This window comes from Mustela lutreola, chromosome 1 (assembly GCF_030435805.1).
Source record: "Mustela lutreola isolate mMusLut2 chromosome 1, mMusLut2.pri, whole genome shotgun sequence".
Classification (NCBI taxonomy): domain Eukaryota; kingdom Metazoa; phylum Chordata; class Mammalia; order Carnivora; family Mustelidae; genus Mustela; species Mustela lutreola.
In genome coordinates, this window is record NC_081290.1 from 105,604,848 (window position 1) to 105,629,994 (window position 25,147).

General features: G+C 38.1%; 1 protein-coding gene across 2 annotated transcripts in view; it reads left to right on the forward strand.

Annotated features, from left to right (window-relative positions):
• Positions 1 to 154: 154 nt before the first annotated feature.
• SLC9B2 (solute carrier family 9 member B2) overlaps positions 155 to 25,147 on the forward strand; it is a 53,926-nt gene continuing 28,933 nt past the window's right edge. Inside the window, exons 1-7 of one of the 2 annotated variants that reach the window (XM_059171838.1) lie at positions 155 to 546; positions 8,969 to 9,103; positions 9,788 to 9,968; positions 14,645 to 14,815; positions 19,617 to 19,759; positions 20,592 to 20,719; positions 22,148 to 22,323. In XM_059171838.1, coding sequence (XP_059027821.1) covers positions 9,014 to 9,103; positions 9,788 to 9,968; positions 14,645 to 14,815; positions 19,617 to 19,759; positions 20,592 to 20,719; positions 22,148 to 22,323 — 889 coding nt within the window. In that variant the 5' untranslated portion in view covers positions 155 to 546; positions 8,969 to 9,013. The remainder of the gene's footprint in view (positions 547 to 8,968; positions 9,104 to 9,787; positions 9,969 to 14,644; positions 14,816 to 19,616; positions 19,760 to 20,591; positions 20,720 to 22,147; positions 22,324 to 25,147) is intronic. The other variant, XM_059171832.1, reaches the window with a different exon arrangement.

Below are 25,147 nucleotides of genomic sequence, written 5' to 3' on the forward strand. Positions count from 1 at the left end.
CCAAAATGTAGAAGTCGTTTTAGGGAACGTTAAACGTCGTTAAGTGGCTGTCCGGCCTCCACCCCTGGCTCTGGAAGAGCCAGCGCTGCGCGCACTCGCCAGGGTCTCGTCGTCGCCGCGGTCCGAGCTCGCGGGGCGACCTTTCCTGGGGACGCGCTGGTCCGGGCACCCGCGGTCCGCCAGGCCAGAACCCACGACTGAAACATAGCGGGGCCGCACCGAGGTCTCGGGAAGGGGGCCAATGGTCCGCCAGGCTTCCCGGCCTGGAAAGGAAGAGGGCGCCTGGGGCGGCCGCGCTGGGCCCGGAGGAATCCCTCCCGCGCCACCTGGCCAGACCTCTTTCCGCCGGGCCGCTCCGCGCGTGCGGGGAAGGCGGAGCCTCGGAAGCCCCCGGCACGCCCAGCGCCCGGATATTTGCATATTTCGCAGCCTCGGGCTCCGCCTGGGGAGATGCTCTGTCTGGAGACCCTGCGCGCCTGGCTGGACCGGGCTTCTCCGCAGACATTTTACCCTGTTTCCCACCCTTCCTGCGCTGGAGACCGCGAGGTGAGTAGCCCTCAGAAGATGCTAAGGGCCCAGAGCGAGTTTTTGTTGTTTGTTTGTGTTCTAGTTCTCAAAAGAACTGGAGGGTGTTGCTACTGTGGGCTTCGTTAGCATCGCGAAAAGCTGAGAACCACCAGATCCTACTGAGTGGAAAATACAACCGCCTGCTCAAAGTGCACACTGCCTGTGGCTTTTTTTAAAACTTATCAGCCATCGGCTTGTTATCTCGCCCTCCACTCTGGTGATTTGTTGCCCTAAAAGATTAATATCAGAAAGCCACCATTTCCTTTAGCCTCCTGTCAAGAAACAGACACCAGTGGACACAGAGAAGACAACTACCTTCCTTAGCCTGGTTAACCTCTGTTTTCATTGAAAGACTGACACCCCACTCCTCCACTCTATAAGGGGAACTCCACCTGACGTTATTGCTGCTGAAAACTGCTGTCATAAAGTTCTGGCTTACTGTTTCTAAGAATGAAATATTTTACTCTATTTTTTTTTTAAGACTTGATTTATTTATTTATTTATTTATTTGGCAGAGCGCGCGCACAAGCAGGTGGAGCAGCAGGCAGAGGGAGAGGGAGAAGCAGACTCCCCGCTGAGCAGGGAGCCCTGTGTGGGCTTGATCCCAGGAGCATGCGATCATGACCTGAGCCTAAGGCAGATGCTTAACCAACCACCCAGGCGCTCTTGAAACATTTTGCTTTAGCAAACACCTGTGTGTCTTCTCTGGGCCAAGCAGACATAGGAACAAGAAATACAAATATGAATTATTTGTTTCTGCCATTCGGCACCTCAAAATCCAGTGAATCAGAATATACTTAAGTGATTAGGTACTGTGATTTGTGCTATACTATTGATGTGAGCAAAGTGGCTGATTCACATAATATATTTTCTAGAATATTAATATCTTTCGAATTATAACCCTATTGACTAGAGTTTTGCTTTTTTTTTTTTTTAAGGATTTCTATAGAAGTGGGAAAAAGTCTGTGATGTAGGTCTGTCTTGGAGCTACTCTAAAAATTGCTGTGCTGCATATAGAGGGTTGGCATTCACATCCATTCCTACCTGCATCTAGTATGCCTTCATGTACAGAACAAACTGGAAAACTAAAAACACTTCCTAGACTCCATTCCAGCTAGAGCTCTAGGTGTAAAATTAGGGTCTGGCAAATAGATGAACTTGTCTGAAATTTCAAAAGCAGAGGTGAGGTACAAGCAAGCTCCCTGCTATTTTTGGCTGTTTGCTATTGTCAGGGAAGGTCCAGGAGATGCCAGTCCTTGTCTTCAGAACTGTGGGTATGGGGAGAGACTGAACAGCAGCAGTGACAACCAGACTCAGCATTGTCATGTCATATCACCGGCTCTGTGGCTGTCAAGAAGCAGTTGAGGGAAGTGGTGAACCTTATGTTCCTTGTCCAGGCAGCTTCCAGATCCCAGCTCCTTGGAGTCACAGCTACAGTGGTGTTCTTGAACTCCATAATCCTTGCCAGCCCTTCGGATTGTAGCAAAAATAGTAAATTCTTCAGTGGCTCATTGGTTAGTGTTCTAGATGTCATTCCTGGAGGCCCAGTCTAGAACCTGCACTTCTAGCCCTTTCAACATTCTTTAGCCTTTAAATAATTCACTTAATTCCCTGTGTAAATCCTCTTCCTGTTTAAAATACCTGAAGTGGCTTCAATTTCCTGTACTGACTGATTAATATGTTTGCTATGTGGCTTCTGTCACATAGCAAATCTCTTCCATTTTTTTTTTTTAAATTTTTATTTATTTATTTATTTGACAGACAGAGATCACAAGTAGGCAGAGAGGCAGGCAGAGAGGAAAGGGAGCCAGATGCAGGCAATCTCAGGACTCTGGGACCATGACCTGAAGGCAGAGGCTTTGACCCACTGAGCCACCCAGGCACCCCTCTCTCCCATTTCTTTAGATGGGAAATGAAACCATGAGATTAATTCAGGGGCTTGCAGTGATGTGAATGCCCTCAGTTGGGCTCCACCCTCTGCAGCTGCCACAGACCACCCCCACACATTTGAGTTTGGCCCCTGAAGGTATTTGAGTTTGTTACCCTCTGACTAGGTTAACTCTGAATTCTCCTGCTCTACAAATGTAACATAAAATGCTTCACTTAAAACTTCTACAGAGTATGTTCTGGAACAAAGGATTGTTGAATATCTATTTAGTATTTTCTAGCCTTGTTGATACCTGGTAGGCCAGCGAATCTTGGTCAGCACACAAACACTAATGATAGAACACATCGTTCCTCTGAGAGAAAAGGATTTATAGCTTTCTCTACACAAAGCCTCAGAACATTATATATGGGGAAACAGAGCTACCTATATATGCACTTGTGTAATGAGGGAGTGTTCTAAGTGTTTTGTAGTTATGTGTCACACATGTTAAGAGTACAATTATGAGAAACTTTAAAGAGTTTTGTTTTTTTTTTTTTTTAAGATTTTATTTATTTATTTGACAGAGAAAGATCACAAGTAGGCAGAGAGGCAGGCAGAGAGAGAGAGGGAAGCAGGCTCCCTGCTGAGCAGAGAGCCCGATGCGGGACTCGATCCCAGGACCCTGAGATCACGACCTGAGCCGAAGGCAGCGGCTTAAACCACTGAGCCACCCAGGTGCCCGAAACTTTAAAGAGTTTTTAACAGCCTTCTAAAGTCATTGAGTGTCTCTTATCCATATAATAAAATCTCTTTACCTTTTTTAGAAATCTATTTTATTTATTTTCTATTTTATTTATTTTTAAATTTATTTTTATTCATTTTTTATTTTATTGATTTTTATTTATTTAGTTCAGATTAAAAGGCTTGAATTTGGCACTCTTATCTGTGCTTTTCAGTACAGTATATGTATGCTTTTTTTCTCAAGGAAAATCTTATGAAAGGAAGATAAAGCACGGGGAGTACTCTATTAATACTGTATTAGGATTTTCTGTGACAGAGGCATTATCACCATTTTACAGTTGGGGGAAAAAACCTATCCAGACTGGCTAACTAACTTGCCCCAAATGGCCCAATCAGGAGGCAGTGACACAGGATTTACATTCAGGGTTTTCATCTCCATCTTCCTCTGACTGCTCCACATTTTTGCAGCACTATGCTAATTATATTCTAATTAATGTAAATGTGCATAGAATTCCCTACATGCACTTTTCCTTTTCTCTCCTCATCCAATGGTGCCCAACAGCCTCGCCCGCAGATTCTGTTGGCAATAAGTAAATCATGCTCAGCCCTAAGCCAACAGCTGGCATAAAGGAATGGTGGCACAGAGATTGATTTAGACCAAGCATAATTTATCCCTAGGGGTGGAGAAGGTACACACTGGCATACCTGAGTAATGGCTCTTAATAGGTAATAGGTTGCGTTGCCACACTTGGGGAGATTGAATCTTGGAAATTCTGATTTCAGTAGGCCTAGAGGTAGTATTTTACATCAAAAGAAATGAAATCTTGCCATTTGCGACAACATGGATGGAACTAGAGCGTATCATGCTTAGCGAAATAAGTCAAGCAGAGAAAGACAACTATCATATGATCTCCCTGATATGAGGAAGTGGTGATGCAACATGGGGGCTTAAGTGGGTAGGAGAAGAATCAATGAAACAAGATGAAATTGGGAGGGAGACAAACCATAAGTGACTCTTAATCTCACAAAACAAACTGAGGGTTGCTGGGGGGAGGGGGTTTAGGAGAAGGGGGTGGGATTATGGACATTGGGGAGGGTATGTGCTTTGATGAGTGCTGTGAAGTGTATAAACCTGGTGATTCACAGACCTGTACCCCTGGGGATAAAAATATATGTTTATAAAAAATAAAAAATTAATTAAAAAATAAAAAATAAATAAACCCTGAAAAAAAGAAAAAAACAAAAAACAAACAAACAAAAAAACTTTGAATTAAATGCATTTGTCCTTGGTAGGGAAAGGAATTAGAAAGCAGAGAAGCAAGTGTTGGGTCCCTTCTCACTAAGAATAATTTGCTTGTTTTCATATCTCATTACATAGTGTTTTACTTCACAATGATTCAATCAAATCGCTGTACCAGCTAACCAAATAGAACAGCAGTTGTTTTCCTTTGATTACTTGGTCTTGTGTGGTCGGCACACCTAACACTTTCAGATAAGGTCATTCTGTTCCGGGAAACATTCTTAGTCATTTTAGTAATTAATGCAAGGAAATTTTAACTTGACCTTCACTTGACCTGAATTTCTCACTGCTGGGTAGGTATCCTTTTGGGGAATGAACATGAGATCAAAGTTAATTAGCAGAATCCAGAAACTGGAAGGTTTCTGTATGTTGCACACAGACACTATATCAGATTGCGAAACTCCACTTTCAAAACAAGTGATAAACAACAAAGGTAGGAGTTTTTATTGTCATTACAGTGTACTTAATATAGAGTTGTGGAGATGTTCTTTCAAATGTATGACTATAGCCCATACAGTACTCTAGCCATGTATATAAATTCTCATTAAGATTACCCCATTAAGTATTGGTCTGTCCCCAGGTCAGAGAAAATAACAAGAATTACCAGCCTTTATCTGTGTAATGACTCCTTTACAGTAAGTTAGTTGATAGCAATAAGCATATTTTACTTGACCAAGAGCCTGTGGACATTCACAAATTGAGAGTTCTTTTATTTCCTCTAGAATATTACAGAAAACACTTTTAAACATTTAGATTATTAAAATAATCCACAAAAGAGAAGGCTGACTTAACAGACATTTTTCTATATGTGAAAACATATTTACAAAAGTGGTTTTCAAAATGTGCTTCACTTGCCAGGAGGAATAGGGGTCAGTGGACAGGGCTCCTGCAGCTCCATCTTTATTGGTCCTATGTGTTAGATTTCAGGATAAGGTTTTATTTGATGAAATATTTCTTTATTTAAAAAATATTTAAAACTGCTGTAGAAGATGTTAGGCACTTCTCCATCTTCTTAGAAAAACACAAAAACAAACAAACAAACAAAAAAATACCTTAAATTGTAGCATCGGGATTGAGTTACCTAAAATAAAATTACTAGATTTTATCTCTGAAAAATATTATTACTGAGGAAAGCTGTATCATTTTCTTTTCACTAAAAGTTTAAGAATTATATAGCTTTTAAAAATGTATTTTGAATTGCATAAGAAAATCTTCTTATCATAAACATCCTAACAATGCAAAAATATGGAGAATAAAAATGAAATTCCCTCTAATTCCATTTCCTTCCCCAAAGGCAACTACTATTAACAGACTTTTTCAATTTATTTACATACATATACATATGCATAATCATTCATATTCTTGATCTGTTATTCTTGATCTACAATTTTCTCTCAAGTTTAGAGGAAGGATTTAGGAGACTGTTCTTTTCAAGTCCACAGCTCTATGATTTGGGTGGCATATGTCCCTGGTATTGCAACATGAAGTGCAAATTAAGCCAATATGGTTTCTAAGCATGTAGGTCAGTTCTGTAGAAAATTCTGTATACTGGGAATGTTAAAGAGAGGCATAAGTGGCCAACAACCTTTGTGTATGTTTTTAGAAAACTCTTGACCTGTTAGTGGGGAATCACAACAGTCATAACAGCAACATCCTTTGGCTTAGTTCAAAACACATTCTTCTATTGAAATCTATATTTGTGTCACAGAACTTTAATTAAATTAACATGATTTACTGAATTATGAAATCTATAAAATTCTACCATTTGACATGAGATAACTTTTTTCTAATATGGTTTATTGTTGTGTATTGGTCTGCATAATGCAATATCTTGATTGAGAGCAGAAAAAAATTTTTCTTCTGTTTGTAGACACTTTTAGTATTTATCTAAAATGTGCTTTGCCTTCTTACTTCTCAGTAACATTTTTTATATACAAAAATATGTCAAAATATCTTAGTTTAACTGATTTAAAAATAAAAGAGTTCCTTAATCCTTAGAATCTTAAGGTATATTAAAATGGCAAGTTGCCACTTAGCCAATTAATTAATAATTCATAATATGTAAATAATATTTGTCATGAGTACAGATTAAAAGTTCCTGTTTCATTTATTTTGCCACCAATGTTGTGCAACCTAAATGGATTGGTAAATTTTGTTGTTTATAATAAACTGTATAGCAGTCGTAACAATGAGAAAGAGTAAAGCTAAAGATATTACAGGATAGAAAATAAAAATATTTTCTTATAGGATATGTTTCCAAACTTACAATTAATTATGGCTATACATGAGTAGGATTCTAAACAAAATGTTACAGCAAAAATATAAAATATAATGCAATGATTTGGTAGAAATTACATGAAATCAAAGATACAGATTAAAGAATTCTCTCATTTCACAAATTTTTACACAGTTTTACTATGATACTTGGCTTATACTGGCTGTGTTTATTGAAAATAGTTATTTAGCTTCTCTAGCCTTTAGTTTTCTCATACAAATATTAAAGATATTGAACCAGGTAATTTCTAAAGGCCTTTCCAACTTTTATTATCCCATTAAATTGTGATTCTTAATTACTAGGAAACCATCTAGTCTTTCCATATTTCCCCACTTTTTATTTTTTTATTCAAGACATCCAAGCATCTCCAGCTTGATCCCAGGACCTGGGATCATGACCTAAGCCTAAGGCAGAGGCTTTAACCCACTGAGCCACCCAGGTGCCCCAAAGTATTTCTTTTAAATTAACTTTCTGGATAACTGATACCTATTTTATTGAATACCACATTTTCTAAACATTCTCTTTACATTTCTAAGCCATACTATATATTTTAATGACTCCTAAAACAGAAAATATTAGCACATCATTTTTTCCTTTCATTTTCTTGAAGATGTAAAATCATCTTCCTAAACATCTGTTACTATACAGGGGATCCTTCAGGGTAATTCAGGTATGAAGGTTCTTACTGAGAATTCATTTGGTGGCAAGTGACAGAAATCCAACTCAAACTGGTAAGGAATTTATTGGCTTAGCTATAACTGAAAAGGAGCTGCTTTCAGGTATATCAACAATGTGGTTATCAATTTGAGGCTTTCCCTTTCTCTCCTTCCATATTAAGTCACTTCATTCTTTGGAAGGCTTCTCTGTACATCACAAGGATTGCCAATAGTGAGTCTGGGCTTAGCAAACCCAACAAAAAGAAAGCTCTTTCTCAGTGGTTCCAGTGAACACCTTAAAGCTGACTCATTGGCCAGGTGTGGATCACATTCTCATGCCTAAAACAGTCATTGTGACTGGGAAATAAGTTCCCTCATTGGCCAGGCTTGTCCTTATCTTCAGAGCATTGGTAAAGCATGGGGATTGGGAAGGTGAGGAGGACATGAGTTTCAAATGAACCACATAGATGGAGGAAAGAGGAGATGGGGATTATACAAAAGAAAATAATATGCTAGAACCAAAAAGCCAGGGAGAAAGAAGCTTGGCAGACCAAAGCTGCAAATACGGAAAAGATATCTATCCCTATATTTTTAGCCTTAAATTTCTATCTTTCTGTCTCCTTCCTGTCAGCTATCACTCATGCTGCTCTCAGTTTGCCTATCGCAAACTCTTCCTATATTTTAACTTATAAATCATATCTTCTGTGGGTTTGGAAACCAGATGAGCAAAGTCATTTGAAAGAGAGTAGAATAACTAATAAGGTTAGGTCCTGTCAATTTGCCCCATTAAAGAGAATAATTTAACAATAATATTGCTTGGCATATTGAAAGAATAACTCAAAAAACAAGGTGGGAGAGAAACCATATAAAAATATTAATAAGGCCTTTACCAAGAGAGGTAAGGGTAAATAAGAATTAGTATAATATATTGCAATCAAAGGAAAGATTAGCAATTGAAAGTTAAGAATAGGGATTCCTGGGTGGCTCAGACAGTTGAACACCTGCCTTCAGCTCAGATCACGATCCCAGGGTCCTGGGAGAGTCCTGCATCCAGTAAGTAGCCTGCTTCTCCCTCTGGCTGCTGCTCCCCCTGCTTGTGCCCTCACTTGCTCTCTCTCTCTCTCTCTGAAAGATAAATAAATAAGTAAATTTTTAAAAAGAAAATTTTTTTGAAAGTTAAGAATAGTCCAATTTAAAGTATTTTAGACCTTGAGAGTTCTAAGGGAAAAAATAAGTGCAAGTCACTCGTTTTAAATTGCTCAAAATGCTGCTAAATCCATTCATGTAAATCTCCACCTTGTTCTTTTTTTTTTTTTTTAAGATTTTATTTATTTTATTTATTTGTCAGAGAGAGAGAGAATGAGAGCGAGCACAGGCAGACAGAGTGGCAGGCAGGGTCAGAGGGAGAAGCAGGCTCCCTGCCAAGCAAGGAGCCCGATGTGGGACTCGATCCGAGGACGCTGGGATCATGACCTGAGCTGAAGGCAGCTGCTTAACCAACTGAGCCACCCAGGCATCCCTCCACCTTGTTCTATATCTATACTATTTCTTCTTTAAAACAGATCCAATTCCTCTTCCCTGTATCATCTTTTTTCTAATTATAAGTCATGGGGGATGAAGATAAAGTCATTGAACATGAAGATTTGGAACCATCTTCAGGAATGGATCACACAGCTTCTGCATATCAAGAAATACAGGTAAACCTATGATCAAATGTAGAACATTCTAACCATTTCCTTAAGGAAGGTACTGTTTCCAAATCTATGATACATTTGTGTTCTCTTCATTCTCCATTACTCAGTTAATAATTCTCCCCATTCTTAATACCCAAACTTGTACAGTAGATTTAACTACCAGTTTTCCTGGTAGTCATTAGTAGCTAGACCCACATAAGGCTGGAAAAATAGAGAGCCTGTGAAATGCTTTGTGTTCCCAACCTAACCCCTGGAATGGTTCTGGTTTCTCCCCTCTCTTTTTTTATTGCTTAAATTCAAGTAGATGAATGAATTTGAATTTGTCTTCACCACAAATGGTTCTCTTTTTCTGGACCACTTTGATATATTTACCAACTATTGCCTTGAATAATACCTTAAACAGGCTAATTTTAAACCCAGTACTACAAAACAAAATGGAATACTATGTGACTCAAGCATTTATAATATTACCAATAGGGACTCAATGTTAAATACTCCTAAACATAGTTTTGGTTCCAAGCATTTACTCATTAGCTATTAATATAGCTGTGCATTTCCACTATAAAGTGTTAGCCTTGATTCTCACAATGGAAATTTGATCTGTGATGTGATGGCTCTAACTATAAAAATGTACAGCAAATACATGGTTTTCTGTATTTAAGGTTTCTTAAATTGCTTTAATCCCAGGAGGAAACAGTTATGACCTCCAAAGCAACAGACGCCAAAGAACCAACAGAAGGAAGTAACCTCCTGAATAGCCATGAAAAAAAGCTACAAAAACTACCAACTGAATCAAATAATTTGCAAAGACTAAGACAAACATTTTCTTGTCCCCCACATGGTTTTCTGGATAAAGGAATAACAAATGGTATGTAAATGGTAAAAAAATAATTCAGAAAGAGAGGGTAAAAGATAAAATTGTTATAATGAGATATTCCAAAATAATATGGTTTAAAGGATAGAAAGAAGTTTACTTATTTCACACATAAAAACTACTGGGTGAACAATTTACATGGTACTTGGCTCTGCTCCACAAGTCACTGAGGGTCCCATGCTTATGGGTCCACCATCTTCAACATAAGGTTTCCCACAGTGCTGTTGCCACTACCATTGTAGCAAGCAGGGAGAGTAAAAGAGCAGAGATCAATGACATTTTCCTTTTTTGTATCTGAGTAATTTCACAAAATTACATTAGGACTCCAGGGATCGTGATGTAGAAAAACACTACATAAACATTGGTTTTAATTATTATTAAATAATGGAACTAATGTCTGAACAAATACAGCTCAATCTATCCTATCAAATGAATCCATCATTCTATAAGTAAGGATCCTAGTTTCCAATTCAACTTATTCCAGTATAACTACAATTACCTAAAATATTTGGGGGCTTTTTCTTTGGGAGTTTATCTCAACACTATTTCAAATATTATCTTTAGGAATGGATTTGGTTTTTGGAGGCAGCCAAACATTATTTTGATAAAAGATGGGTGTTCAGATTCAGTAATGCTATTTTTTGTTAAAAAAAGAAAGTTGTGTGTGTGTGTGTATGTGTGTGTGTGTGTGTGTTAACTTTGTACATTGGAGGGTATGTAGTATAGCAGGAAAAAGGAGAAGGGGTTTGGAAATTGTCTATACAGGCAAATTTAAAGACAATTTCAAAAATTATGTTGAGGAATGACAGTACCACTGGAGCATATATATGGCTTCCCAAATAATTATGTTGAAGAACATAACACGTTTGATCTAAAAGTTGTGTTTACTAAAAAATCAGACTCATTTCTTTATTGTTATACTTCATTTGTGGGCTCTGAAAGATATTTTACCCTTCTCAGCTGGAACAATGGAAACCAAGTATAATGTGTTATATTCTAGCCTCCACATGTGGTTTTAATGAAATTAGGTAAGTTCCAAAATATACATCAGTTGATAAGGCAACAGTTAATTTAATACCTATTCTGTCCTTTTTATTATTTTTTAAACTTTCAGCATTCAAATTATGGCAGATTTCCAGTTTAAATATTTATAGTAAAAACAGATAGGGATTGCGTTAAGGAAAGAGTATAAATCAATAAAGTAATTTGGAGACTCATTTTTTTAAATTCTATGATCATTGTCCAGAAAGTGGCCTGAGAAATGGGAACTCGTGATATAAAAACACCTCTTTACTTGTTTTCCTGTGCCTCTGTTCCTGAGGCTTACAAGTCTGCTCTTTTTACCCCTGTACTCCTGCCCATGTCCCTTCAGTGTACTTAAGTATTTTTCTTAAGAAGTAGATCTTACATGTGAAAATACGATTTTCCAAAATCACAAATGAGAAGTAAATTACTAACTGAATTAAATGTGATTTAGAGAAACCTTGTAAATGTACACTTATTATGTATTTAGAACTGCATTTTACATATGAGAAAGGAATGTTAGAGGTTTAAAAGAAAAGCAGTCTTGAAGTGGAAAAAATTAATTCATCTTTTGAATTTAGTACAAAACAGGTTTTATTCTGTGATAAGATAAAGTTTAATAGCTGGCAATTCCTCCTTTCCCATTGCACCTCCCATACTACATTTCACCTCCTATACCCAAATGGAAAATACAGAGAATTCTTTAGTTATTTCATTGTAATAGCATCATAGTCTACAAAATCTGTAATAATTCTGTAAGGGTTAAAAAATGGGACATTGGATTTGATCTCCAGCAATATGGTAGATGACACTCAATGAACAATCCTATCATTTATGTCAGTGAAAACATCTGAAAATAATATATTAAGTCTTTTAAATGTACCTGTCATCTATCAAGAAAACAGGAACTTGTCAGACACCAAAAACAGTATGCCTAGGAGAGATATTTTTTTTAAAAAAGATTTTATTTATTTATTTGACAGAGAGATCACAAGTAGGCAGAGAGTAGCAGAGAGAGGAAGAAAAGCAGGCTCCCTGCCTAGCAGAGAGCCCGATGTGGGGCTTGATCCCAGGACCCTGGGATCATGACCTGAGCTGAAAGCAGAGGCTTTAACCCACTGAGCCACCCAGGTGCCCCAAATAAATAAAATCTTAAAAAAAAAAAAAAAAAAGTTCAACATCTTTAAAAATAGTCCCAGATTGTTAAGATTCTAAGCACATGGTAGGAACAAATTCAGATCCTATCTGGGAAAACTCACATTCACCTCCAACAATTCCCAAAGACAAAGTTTCAGGGAAGAGCTCACTGTTGCCAAAAAAACAAAACCAAACAAACAAAAACAGAAATCACAACACACACAAGGAAATAGATTTCAAAAATTTGCATTATCAGGAAATAAAATATAAAATATTCTCAATATCTATAAAGAAGTAAATGAGGTAGGAAATATAAAACAAGTAACTGTTTATAAATATGAATTGATTTTAATAAGCACCAAATTGAACTTCTAGAAATGAAAGACATGGTACAGTAATTGAAATTCAAAACCCAGTAGATCAAGCAGCAGAGTAAGTGAAAAGAAGATCGATAATCTAGCAACTAGATGTGAAGACATTACAAAGCAGTACACACACAAAAATATGGACAGCATGAAAACTAGGGTTAGGTAAATGGAAAAAGGACTGTGACTGTTTAATTATTTCATCATTGTTCCAGCAAAAGAGAATAAGAAGAATGGCAAAGAGGAAATATTTGAAGAAATAAAGATGAATGTTCCAGAATTGATGGAAAACATAAATTCCAAACAAACTAAAAGGAAGCTGTACTGAAATTAAACATAAGTACTGAACACATCACACTGAAATTGCAGAAAACCAGAGAAAAAAATAAAGATCTTTAAAACAGCCAAAGAAAAAGATTTCCCTAAAAGAGACTTAAAAACAATAATGAAAGCCAGAAAATCAAGGAATAGTATTTTCAAGGAAGTGGGAGAAAGTAACTCTCAGCCTAGAAGTGTATACCCTGGAAAACTATCTTTCAAGAATGAGAATAAAGGTAATGCAAATAAATAAAACCAAGAATTACTGCCAACAGATCTTCATGAGAAATATAGTGTACTCTGATACAGTGTTTCTGTACCATGAATTAATTCATATATGATGGTAAATAAGGAATTGTGTCAGTATAATATGAAATGTTGCATTAGTACATATTTTTTCCTGTCATGCTTACATTTTGCATCATCAAGCAATAGCACATGAATGCAAAACACACTGAAAAGCCAAAACAGACCAAAAAAGATCAGGTGTATGGTTTCTTACAATTAAAGATAAAGTCTTACTAAAATGAGGACTTTCATTTTCTTTTTAAGGATCGTACTTATTTATTTGACAGAGAGAGAGAGAGAACAAGCAGGGAGAACTGCAGGAAGTGAGAGAAGCAGGTTCCCCACTGAGGAAGGAGCCCAATGTGGGACTCGATCCCAGGACCCGGGGGTCATGACCCAAGCCAAAGGCAGCCACTTAACCAACTGAGCCAACCAGGCTTCCCTAAAATGAGGACTTTTAAAAAAGCTTAACTCCTTCAGGCTGTTAGTTACTGGCTGAGGGGCTTCAAAGACTTTTCAACTTCTACACCATTAAACTGTCTAATGAAACCACATGTGGATGTAGAAGATGACAGTACAGTTAAAATAGCTGCCAAAACTTTTTCCTCAGTTAAAACTGGGATCGCACATTTTTGATTGATGGAAAAAACTGTAATCTGGATCAGATTTAGATGGAACTGCTTTCTATAGAAAGCAAATGCTTTGAGGATTCTACATGTTGAAGTTGTGGGTTTCCAGGGATTAAGTCTGCAAAAAAGAGACCATGAGATACAAATGTCAGTGGAGATTTAACTGTACTGGTACTTTTATTAGGATTCTTACGTTTTTTATCAGTACTTTGGTCACAAATTCTGAGTTTTGAGTGGTCTGCCCAACTGTTTTCTGAGGAGTCTTTTTGTTTTCAGCATACAATTTAGTACAACACAAACTTTTCAAACAAGGAAACATTTCATATCCTAATAGAAATACCTTTATTAAAGAAAATTCTTCAGGCAACAAAATAATTGTCCCAGATAAAAAGGGTTGAGTTAGCATAACAAATAATGATCAAAATAGAAAATAGAGGAGTATATGGATAATTCCAAACAAACATTGTCTATAGAAAAGAAACAAAAACTGTTTAATTTACAACAGAACTAAAAATACTTGAATGTGATTGGTCAAGCATTTTCCTGTTCCTATGAAGATAATAGAGATAGCCAATGTTACTTTTTTTTATTAACTAGTGACTATTTTTGGTAAAATTATAAAGAAAAATAGGGTAATGGTGTAAAAAAAAAAAGTTTCTTCTGGCAGTGTGGAAGGAGATTGGGAATGGGATCAGGAGGGGCCATAGGTGGATCCAAAGGCACTGGTAATTGCCTATTTTTTAAGATGGTTGGGAATTACCCAGTTGTTCATGTTACTAATGTTCTTTAAAATTTACACTTGGTTATAAATGTATGTATGTATATTCAACATTTTTTAAATTTTTACATTATACTAAAACCTGCATATGACAAGTTACTGGTTAAAACTAGTTTTCCTGGTTTATTTCAGTTACCATGGTGGTTCTTCTCTGGGCTGTAGTTTGGTCAATTACTGGCAGCGAATGTCTTCCTGGAGGAAACCTATTTGGAATTATAATCCTATTCTATTGTGCCATCACTGGAGGTAAACTTTTGGGGCTCATTAAGTTACCTACATTGCCTCCACTGCCTCGTCTTCTAGGTAAGTGCTAAACACTTACTGTTTTCTTCAAGAATATATCATATCTTGGGGCGCCTGGGTGGCTCAGTGGATTGGGCCTCTGCCTTCAGCTCAGGTCGTGATCTCAGGGTCCTGGGATCAAGCCCCGTGTCAGGCTCTCTGCTTGTGGGGAGCCTGCTACCCCCCCACCCCTCTGCCTGCCTCTCTGCCTATTTGTGAATTCTGTCAAATAAATAAATAAAATCTTTTAAAAAAAGAGTATATCATATCTTAAAAATTGTAGTTTGGAAAGCTTTTGGAAATAGATATAAAATATTTCTGTATTTGCTGTGCTGGCACCAAAAGCCAATTGTTAAGTTTTGAGTTAAACTCAGCAATTTGTAAAAAGTAAATTAAATTTGCAATTTTAATTTCAACTTCAATTAAATAATTTTCATTAAAAACAAGACCAATAGATACTCAAAATTGATCACTTTCTAATTATTTTATGTCACGACCAGTGTGACAAATCGACCAGGAACATGAGGGTAAGAGGATGAAGAAAAGAACTCGAGAAGCAGAGAGATGGGTGCAGGAGGAGCACTGAGGAGGATGTCCAACAATGCCGATTTTATTCCACATCTTACAAGCATTTATAAGGCAGACCACAATAGAAGGAGTAATACATCAATATCTAGTCAGATACCGCAAGTTCCTATAACAAGTTTACATTAACTACTAACAAATCTCGTGATGCCAGGTAATCACGGCTAATGCCATTAGCTACTACTGATACAAGAAGTTACAATCAACCAGGGAGTGGGTTATGAGAAGTACAGGAACAACAAGGAACAACTAAGAATTTATGACCCTGACCACATTGTTCCCTTCTGTAGGGAGAACGTGTGGGAAGTCACGTAGGCGAGCGCACATAGTACAGACCCTTTCTCAGTGTTACTCAACTTTCCTGTCCTTAACCCCTTATCAAGATGTCTGGACTTTAAAGGAGACACAAGTCAGGGCCTAGTTTGATCCACGACTCAACTATGCCATGGCCTCCAACAATTTTACTGCATTTTCCCCTTATCTATGCTCTTAAAATTATAGAACTAATATATAATGGTGTGCCACTGGCTAGCTCTTCCCAATTGCACGTTTGTTGACATCATGTTGGTAGGTTAACATCAACCATGGTAGAAGTAACTATAAGATAGAAGTCAGCAAATGCTGCAAAACAGGGCTCAATGTATTGCAAGTCACTCACATCATTGACAAAGGAGTGAAGGGGTCATCTGCCAAATCAATATCAGGAGGCCGTATCCATCCAGACCATCAGCAAAGGAAACAGTGTTCCAGGGAAGTCATTTTCACGTTCATTTGGAGAATAAAAAATACTTCCTCATTCCCCTCCACCAAAACTCCAAAAGAAACTCTTAACATATTTTTGAGTTCTTATTAGATTATTATTTCTTTTGAACTGTGGTCATTTCAGCATTCTTTGTAATGAAAGGCCTGAAAATTTCCTTGAAGTCCATTAACTGATCAAGAAATTACAGCACTTCCAAACATGAGATACTATTGCAACTATTTTTTTTAAAGACTTGTTTATTTACTTGAGAGGGTTGCAGGAGGAGAGAATCTCAAGCAGACTCCCTGCTGAGCATGGAGCCTGGTGCAGGGCGCAGTCCCACCATCAGGACCTGAGCCAAAACCAAGAGTCAGACACTCAACCAACTGAGCCCCCCAGGCACTCTGACACTGCTGCAACTATTAAAAAAATGAAGCACAGAATAGAATATGTTGTACATAGGTACAGAAGCATGCTTAAATTGGTAGAGAAACCCTCAAGAGTGAAAAACTTTAGTGAATGAAGATCAAAAGTTTGCAGTCGTGATGTCTTGTACTTGTCTCTTTATACATGTAAGTAGTGTTTTAATTTACCACAAGCATAGAGTATCCTTATTATTCTTCTAAAAACAACAGTTGTAGGCCAGTTCATACTTGCAAAGATTCTGGAAAGACCCTGACTGCAGAATTCAGAACTTAAGAGACCTTCTAGATTAAATGGCAGTTGTGAGAGACGCTTGGAAGTGATGCTTCTTGGTCTAACGGGGTCTGGAGCAAGTCACAAAAACTGAGTTTGTAATTAGCTTCTATTCTCTTAGCTTACACACAGAACATTTCAACATTAGTAGGTTTGTTTAATCATTTAATGTGTCATGCTTGTAAGGACGTGGTGAACAGAGGATACTGCTTGGAAAGAACAGAGGCTGGCAGCCTCACAGTGTCTGACAGAGAAGTCTTTCCCATTATAGGGGCATGTGGGCTCAGCATGGGCACAATTCTCTCACAAACGCCTCAGCTCCCTCAGTCACTGTCAACTACTTACATTTCCCAGAATGTATCACACGTCATCTTCACACCTTGGAAGAAACTGTTAACCCATCCAGAAACTTTTCAACTCCCAGCCCCTTCTTCCCTTCTTTGAATCCCTCTGACTCACCCCTCCTGTCTGAGTTCATTCAATACTTCCACAAAACTGAGGTTGTCAGTTTGTTTGCTCCCCAGTGGCTGAAAGCTTGTTGACGTGAAGTACCAAGTTTTTGTTCATTATTATATTTCTAATACCTACTATGGTGTCTAAAATACTGAAGGCAGGGCTCCTGGGTAGCTCAGTCAGTGAAGCCTCTGCCCTCAGCTCATGTCATGATCCCAGGGTCCTGGGATTCAGCCCCACTTTGGGCTCCCTACTCAATGGGAGTCTGCTTCTCCCTCTCCCTCTGCCCCTCCATCTCACTCATGCTTTCTTTCTCTCTCTCAAATAAATAAATAAAATCTTTTTAAAAGTTAAAAAAAATTAAAATACTGAAAGCATTAGGTAAATGTTGAAAGGCTGAACAAAAAAGTCAGCAGCGGACTTGACAAAGCAATGTCTATTTTATCATAACTCACCTATAGGCCTTTGCAAAGCAAGTTATGTATTTTGTATCAAGTTATCTGGCTTGAAGGTAAAATAGAACCCGTACAGGTATTTGTTGACAATTCAGGTAATCCAACATAGCAAATAATTTCAGGAGCTGCTTGCTATTTGCACACAAAAGGGTAACTGAATTGGGTATTGTATTAAAATATTCTGTTTAGAATTTGACCACATTTCTATCCAAATACTGCATCCTATTTCTCCCTTGCAAGTTCAATAATTTAGGAACAATTAGTGATTCTAATCATTTTTTAAAGATTCATTTATTCATCTTAGAGGTAGAGAGTGGAGAGTAGGGGCAGAGGAAGAGAATCTTTAAGCTGACTCCAACTGAGCATGGACCCCGACATGGGGCTCTATCCCACAACCCTGAGATCATGACCTGAGCTGAAACCAAGAGCCAGGTGCTTAACTAACTGAGCCACCCAGTTGTCCCTGATTCTAATCATTTTTATCTGCACATTAAAGCCTTTTTTTTTTAGCTCCTCTAATTTAACATATTATTGTAATGTTTTATCAAAAGTTTGACCTTATTTCATCTAGGGACTAAGCATAAAGGATGTGGTTCCTGGGATTATAAGGTAGTCTTTTTCACACCTGAAGTGTAGGAAATACCTGGCAGAATGGCTAAAATAGACAACAAAAGAAAAACAAGTGTTGGTAAGGACGTAGAGAAAGGGGAACCCTCTTGCACTGTTGCTGGAAATGCAAACTGGGGCAGCCACTCTGGATAACAGTATGAAGGTTCCTCAAAAAGCTAAAAATAGAACTGCCCTGCAACCCAGAAATTACACTCCTAGGTATTTACCCGAAGAATCCAAAATAGTAATTCAAAGGGACACATGCATCCCAATGTTTATAGCAGCATTATCAATAATAGCCAAATTACGGAAATAGCCCAAACATCCATCAACTGATGAATGCATAAGGAAGATGTGCGATATATATATATATATACAAAATAGGATATCATTGAGCCATAAAAAAGAATGAAATCTTGCCATTTACAAGGACATGGATAGAGCTAGAGAGTATTATGCTAAGTGAAATAAGTGAGAAAAAGACAAATACCATATGATTTCACTCATATGTGGAATTTAAGAAACAAAACAGTTGAACATGGGGGGGGGAGACAAATCAGAAAACAGACTCTTTTTTACAATTTTACATTCAATTAATTAACATATAATTTATTATTGGTTTCAGAGGACAGGTCTGTAATTCATCAGTCTTATATAACATCCAGTGCTTATTACATCGCATGCCCTCCTTAAAGCCCACCACACAATTACCCCATCCCTCACCTTTCTCCCCTTCAGAAAGCCCTCAGTTTGTTTCCTATGATTACGAGTCTCCTGGGGCACCTGAATGGCTAAGTCAGTTAAGTGTCTGCCTTCAGCTCGGGTCACGATCCCAGAGCTCTGGGATCAAGCCCCACATGGGGCTCACTGCTCAGTGGGGAGCCTGCTTCTCCCTTTCCCACTCCCCCTGCTTGTGCTCTGTCTCTCTGTCACTCTCTCTGTCAAATAAGTAAAATATTTTTTTTTGAGTCTCTTATGGAGGAAAACAGACTCTTAACTATAGAAAACAAACTGATGGTTACCGGGAGGGGGATGGTGGTGAGTTAAATAGGTGATGGGGATTAAGGAGGGCACTTGTAATGAGCACCAGGTGATGTATGGAAGTGCTGAATCACTATACTGTACACCTGAAACTAATATTACACTGTATGTTAACTAATTGGAATTTAAATAAAAACTTTTAAAAAAGAATATTAAAGAGACATGAACCCAAAAATAAAGTGCCAAAAATATTTTCTATATTTGTATACTAACTTAAGAGTTGTTGGCTTCTTCATCCTAGGCATGCTGCTTGCTGGGTTTCTTCTCAGGAATATCCCTGTCATCAGTGATAACATACAGATCAAGCACAAGTGGTCTTCTGCTTTGAGAAGCATAGCCCTGTCTGTCATATTGGTCCGTGCTGGCCTTGGACTTGATTCAAAGGTATGAAGTATAAATTTCTAGTTGTTGACCACGAATTGTGTTCTTCCAATACTGCAGTTCTTGGGACTCACTGAGCTTTAGACACTATGTGTGACAGTCTCAAGAAGAGAATGGAGTTTATTTCATTCAGGGCGACTATTCCCAGAAGAGGTCCCATATATTTTTCTTGGAGCATTGTGGAATTACTGTCTGGGGACAGCACTAAGAATAAAGGCTCCCCTTTTCTCTGACAGAGATCTAGGTCATCCTTGTAAATAATAGTCATGAGAGAAAATACTACATTTTTGGTGTGCAAAGCCATATGCTAGTATTTAGGGCTAACCATACCAGCTCAAGAAGCTGTGTGGTACATAAGATGAGTCTCAAGCATGCTTATTTTAGTGCGATTTCTAATGCATGTTTTTGAATGAGGTAATGAATGTTCTTACAGATGAAGATTTTCACTCTGGCCTCTTTATTTAAAAAGTTAATTCAGAGTGTTCAATCAGCTAGTTTGGGTATTAACTGAGCACAGACTCTAGAACATCCTGCCTGAGTTCAAACCTAGCTGCACAACTCACCAATTTCATGATCTTGGGCAACTGACTTTAACTGGTGCATTTTTAGATGAAGATGTCTAAAAATAATGGGGATAATAATATTATCTATATCATAAGGTTGCTATGAGGACTGAAAACACTTAGAACACTGAAATGTTTGTTAAATAAAACTCATTACCTAGAAAATTTATGATAACCCAGACATGGTCTGAGTACTGAAGAAAAACTATTAATGTCATAATCTCTTCCTGTCTTTATAGGATTATTTTAGCATCTCTATTTGTATATTTCAGGCCCTGAAGAAGTTGAAGGGTGTTTGTGTAAGATTATCCATGGGTCCTTGCCTGGTGGAGGCATGCACGTCTGCTCTTCTTGCCCACTTCCTAATGGGTTTACCATGGCAATGGGGATTTATACTGGGGTAATGGTTTTTCTTTGTCATGTGAAAATAATGCAGGGATGTTGAGGGCTTTCTCTGATTCCATACAAGAGAATCCATAACAAATTTTCTTAAGGATGTCAGAAATTACAACATAGATATTCTAGCATCATCTAAATATTATAACTTCAAAATATACTGTATATAGAATATCTCCAACTGGGCGCCTGGGTGGCTCAGTCATTAAGCGTCTGCCTTTGGCTCAGGTCATGATCCCAGGGTCCTGGGATAGAGCCAGGGAGCCTGCTTCTCTCTCTGTCCCTCCCCCTTCCTGTGTTCCCTCTCTCACTGTGTTTGTCTCTGCCAAATAAATTAATAGAATCTTTAAAAAACAAACAAACAAAAAACCCTAAACATTTAAAAAAGAAAAAAGAGTATCTCTAACTTTCACAACGATTATGATGTAAACTATTGAAAAAGTAATGGTCTTTTACCTACACCTGATGCCATGCTGGTAAGAGAAATGCCACCTTTCAACCTCAAAGTCTGTGCAAAAGATAATAAATACGTCAACAGTAATCAACCCCTAATGCTGTTTTTCTCCTTCTGACACCAGACAATTATGATTAGGTGGTTCTGCTGTCTCTTCCTTCCACTGACAGTTCTTCAAGTCAACAAGGTCAACAGCCATGAGAAGTAAATAAATGTGAAAGTACTTAGTAAGAATTTAGTACTAATAAGTAGGCAAGAAATTCTTACTTTTTATGGTGGAGACTGTGAAGCTGTACTGCCTGGATTCCAATCCCAGCCCTATGACTTTCCAGTACGTGACCTTTGGCAAGGTCATGAATCCCTCCATGTCTCAATCTCCTAATTTGCAGAATGAAGATAAGATTGTTGGATTAAATTAGTTAATATATGTAAAGGACTTAAAATAGTGTTTGGCACCCAGTAACCACCGTATAACATTTTCTGCTGTTAACAGCTCTTACTGGGGTTGCTGTAGCCAGCACTGCCATTATGGCCTTCTCTAATCCATTGTCTATATTACGTACCAAGTCCCGACAGAAGGTCTAACATCAGTCAGTTCCAATTTAAAAAGTCCACAACTGTGTTTTTCAGCTGTCATACCATGAATGTGTGTGTTTACTTTTAAAGGCAGATTCTTGAAACATAACCCCATGAGGGCTTCCTTACCACCCATAATTATGTATTTCCCAGAAACCTAAGTAGTTCCAGTACAACTTGTTTGTGGCCACACTTGGAAAAAGGGCTCTATAGAATTTGTGTGTGTGTGAGTGAGAGTGTGTGTGTGTGTGTGTGTGTATGTGTGTTTCTGGCTTAGTGCTTTGCTGCCATTTGTAGTTGTTTAAAGAGTAACTTCTAAAACGGTAGACTTTACTAGAATTTCCACAACAGTAATAACAATGAGTAAAGTGCTATCAACTGTTTAAAGTGCTGCCTACTTAGTTTTGTTTTAGGTGCTGTATCTCCAGCTGTCGTGGTACCCTCAATGCTCCTTTTGCAGGAAGGAGGCTATGGGGTTGAAAAAGGCATCCCGACCTTACTCATGGCTGCTGGCAGCTTCGATGACATTCTGGCTATCACTGGCTTCAACACATGCTTGGGCATGGCCTTTTCCACAGGTAAACTGGTCGGCTCACAATGAGCTGTTCTCTTATGCTGTAAAGACATAAATTATGATGTGACAAGCTAGGCATATTTGCTTGATAGTTGAATAAGGCAGACTGAAATAGAGAAAGCAACTCCAAGAGTTAGTTCTATACCCAAAGAGGGGCCAGTAGCTTTCTATTTTATTCCCTTCAACCTCTGGACATGGACTCTGCAAGTGGTCTGATAAGTGCATTAGTGGGTGATCCAGAGTAGCCAGGTTTAAGGAAGGATTTGAATGGCTTTTGCAATGAGCCTTCTGGGAAAGTGAAATATTGCAGACTTCACACATAGATGAGTAGGTTTTTCAAAGAGCACAAATGACCTGCAAGCCGTCCGAGCAGAAGGAGCAGCATTCTTCTAAAATAGGTATAGTTGGGGTGCCTGGGTGACTCAGTGGGTTAAGCCTCTGCCTTCGGCTCAGGTCATGATCCCAGGGTCCTGGGATTGAGCCCTGCATCGGGCTCTCTGCTCAGCAAGGAGCCTGCTTCCTCCTCTCTCTCTGCCTGCCTCTCTGCCTACTTGTGATCTCTGTCTGTCAAATAAATAAATAAAATCTTTAAAAAAAATAAAATAAAATAAAATAGGAGTAGTTTCTGCTCTCTTCTCTTTAACAATTTATGGGCAATAACCACAATGATTTTAATGTGTATCTTATTAGTACTTACCAGTGTCCGATATGTATATATTTTGTGCTAAATAGTAATAAGAGAAGGGCACAAGGCACTGTTTGTCCCACACTATTATCAACACTTTTACTCTCCCTTAACACAGCACAAGTTTCTTTTTAATCCGTGTCCAAGATTGGGAGATAAGATCTGCAATTCAATATTATTGGCAAAATGTAATTGTGGCATAAGTTTAGTTTCCAAGAATTATGGGAATTATGGGAAACACTTTCTTGAAAGGTCATATGTTCTCAGTTTCTCTACCCCCATCTTCCCAATTACAATTTATGCTGATTACCTAGAACCTCACCTCTTCCCACTGCCCTAACGTTGCCTTTAGACATCCAATCACTAAATTAATCTTACCAAAATATAGTTCTCATAGTGTTACTTTGTGGTACAAGAACCAATGAGGATTTGCTATTACCTATTAGATCAAATCTATACTCTTATCTTTATTTTCATTCTACTGTATGTGTCCAGACATGTTCTCACTGATCTCCTGGTATGCTTCTTTATTTATTTTGTTATTTGTTATTTAGTTATTTTGTTACTTTATTGTTTTCTCTTTCCCAGATTTATTGAGGTATATGTGACAAATTGTAAGACATTTAAAGCATGTGGTGTGATGCCTAGTATACATGTATACATTGTGAAATGATCCTCTTGTTGAATTAAATAACAATTCCATTACCTCACATATTTACCTTTTGTTGTTGTTGTTGTTGAGAACATTTAAGCTCTACTTTCTTAGCCAATTTCATTTATCCAATATAGTTAACAGTTACCATGTTAAACATTAGATCCTCAGACCTCATTCATCTTATTGTGAAAGTTTGTACCCTTTTACCAGCCTCTCCCCTTTTCCCCTACCCCCTAACCCCTGACAACCACTTTTCTACTCTCAGTGTCTGAGTTAAACTTTCTGTTTGTTTGCATCTTTGAAACAGTGTTCTCAACCTCAGTTGCACACTAGAATTACCTGGGGAGCTTTTAAAAATACTCATCTGTGGGCACCACCTCAGACCAATTAAATCAGAGCCTTTGGGAATGGAAAGCAGGCATCAGAGTTTGCATTAGAACCATAGGGGTTGGAAAGAAGAGAAATTGGGGAGGTGAGGGAAGGCTTACTGGGGTTTTCATAATCTGGGGAGTGTGGGCTATGGATAGTTTAAGAATTTTCCTAGTCAACAATGCTATGTTCTCTCTGCCCTGCTCCACTAAATGTAGTGCTTAGACATTTTGGGTGGGAACTACCTGGAACATTTTAAAAGGTGGATCACAAGCCCTGTCAGGCTTACTGAATCAGAAATTTAGAGGTGTATCCAAGAAGTCTTTTTTTCTTTCTTAAGCAACTTTACATACCAGGGACTAAAACTAATTAGTTAATTTCTACACATTTATAGTAAATTATTTACTGTAATTGCTTGAGACATATCACAGCTAGATGCTTCTGACAGTCACACCATCACCTAACAAAGAGCTGCTCTAGCAAAATAAAATTACTACTGAGGTAATTACTTTTTTAAATAAGAGAGATGATTGAAACTATCAGGAAGGAAAAACGGTTGCCCCTCTACCCACCTTAGGTCCATTGGCTGGGGCCCTGTAAATCAGACTGACAAATACAAATTAACAAGAAAAAAACAGTTTGCCAGCCTGTGCACCAAGCTTACAGAGGGGAGTACTCAGTGATGACTAACTCAAAGAGGTCGTTAGAATTTGGGAGCTTATCTCTATGGCATCTGAGCAAAGAACAATAATTTTGTAGAGAAGTGCAAGGTAAAGGACAAGAACTCAGCTGTGGAAGGCAGCAAATTGTGGAAAGGCAAATTGGGACACTAATGGTAGCGAGGGCTGCTTTTAGCAAAGTTTGTTACACAGATTCCTCTGATGCCATCTTTAGGCTGATAAGAGCCTGAAGTTGTCTCAGCAGTTAACTTCTGTCCTTCCTGGTCGAGGGGAGAAGGACACTTTAAAAGGTATGTCCTTCTTTTAGGTAAATAGGAAAGATGGACATCTTTTCTTGATTCTGTTTCTTCTCAGTTGCCTTCTGCTCAAAATAATCCTTATGTGAAAGTGGCCTACCTTGGGATGGCATGTTCTGTTACCCTAAACTACCGTATTGAGA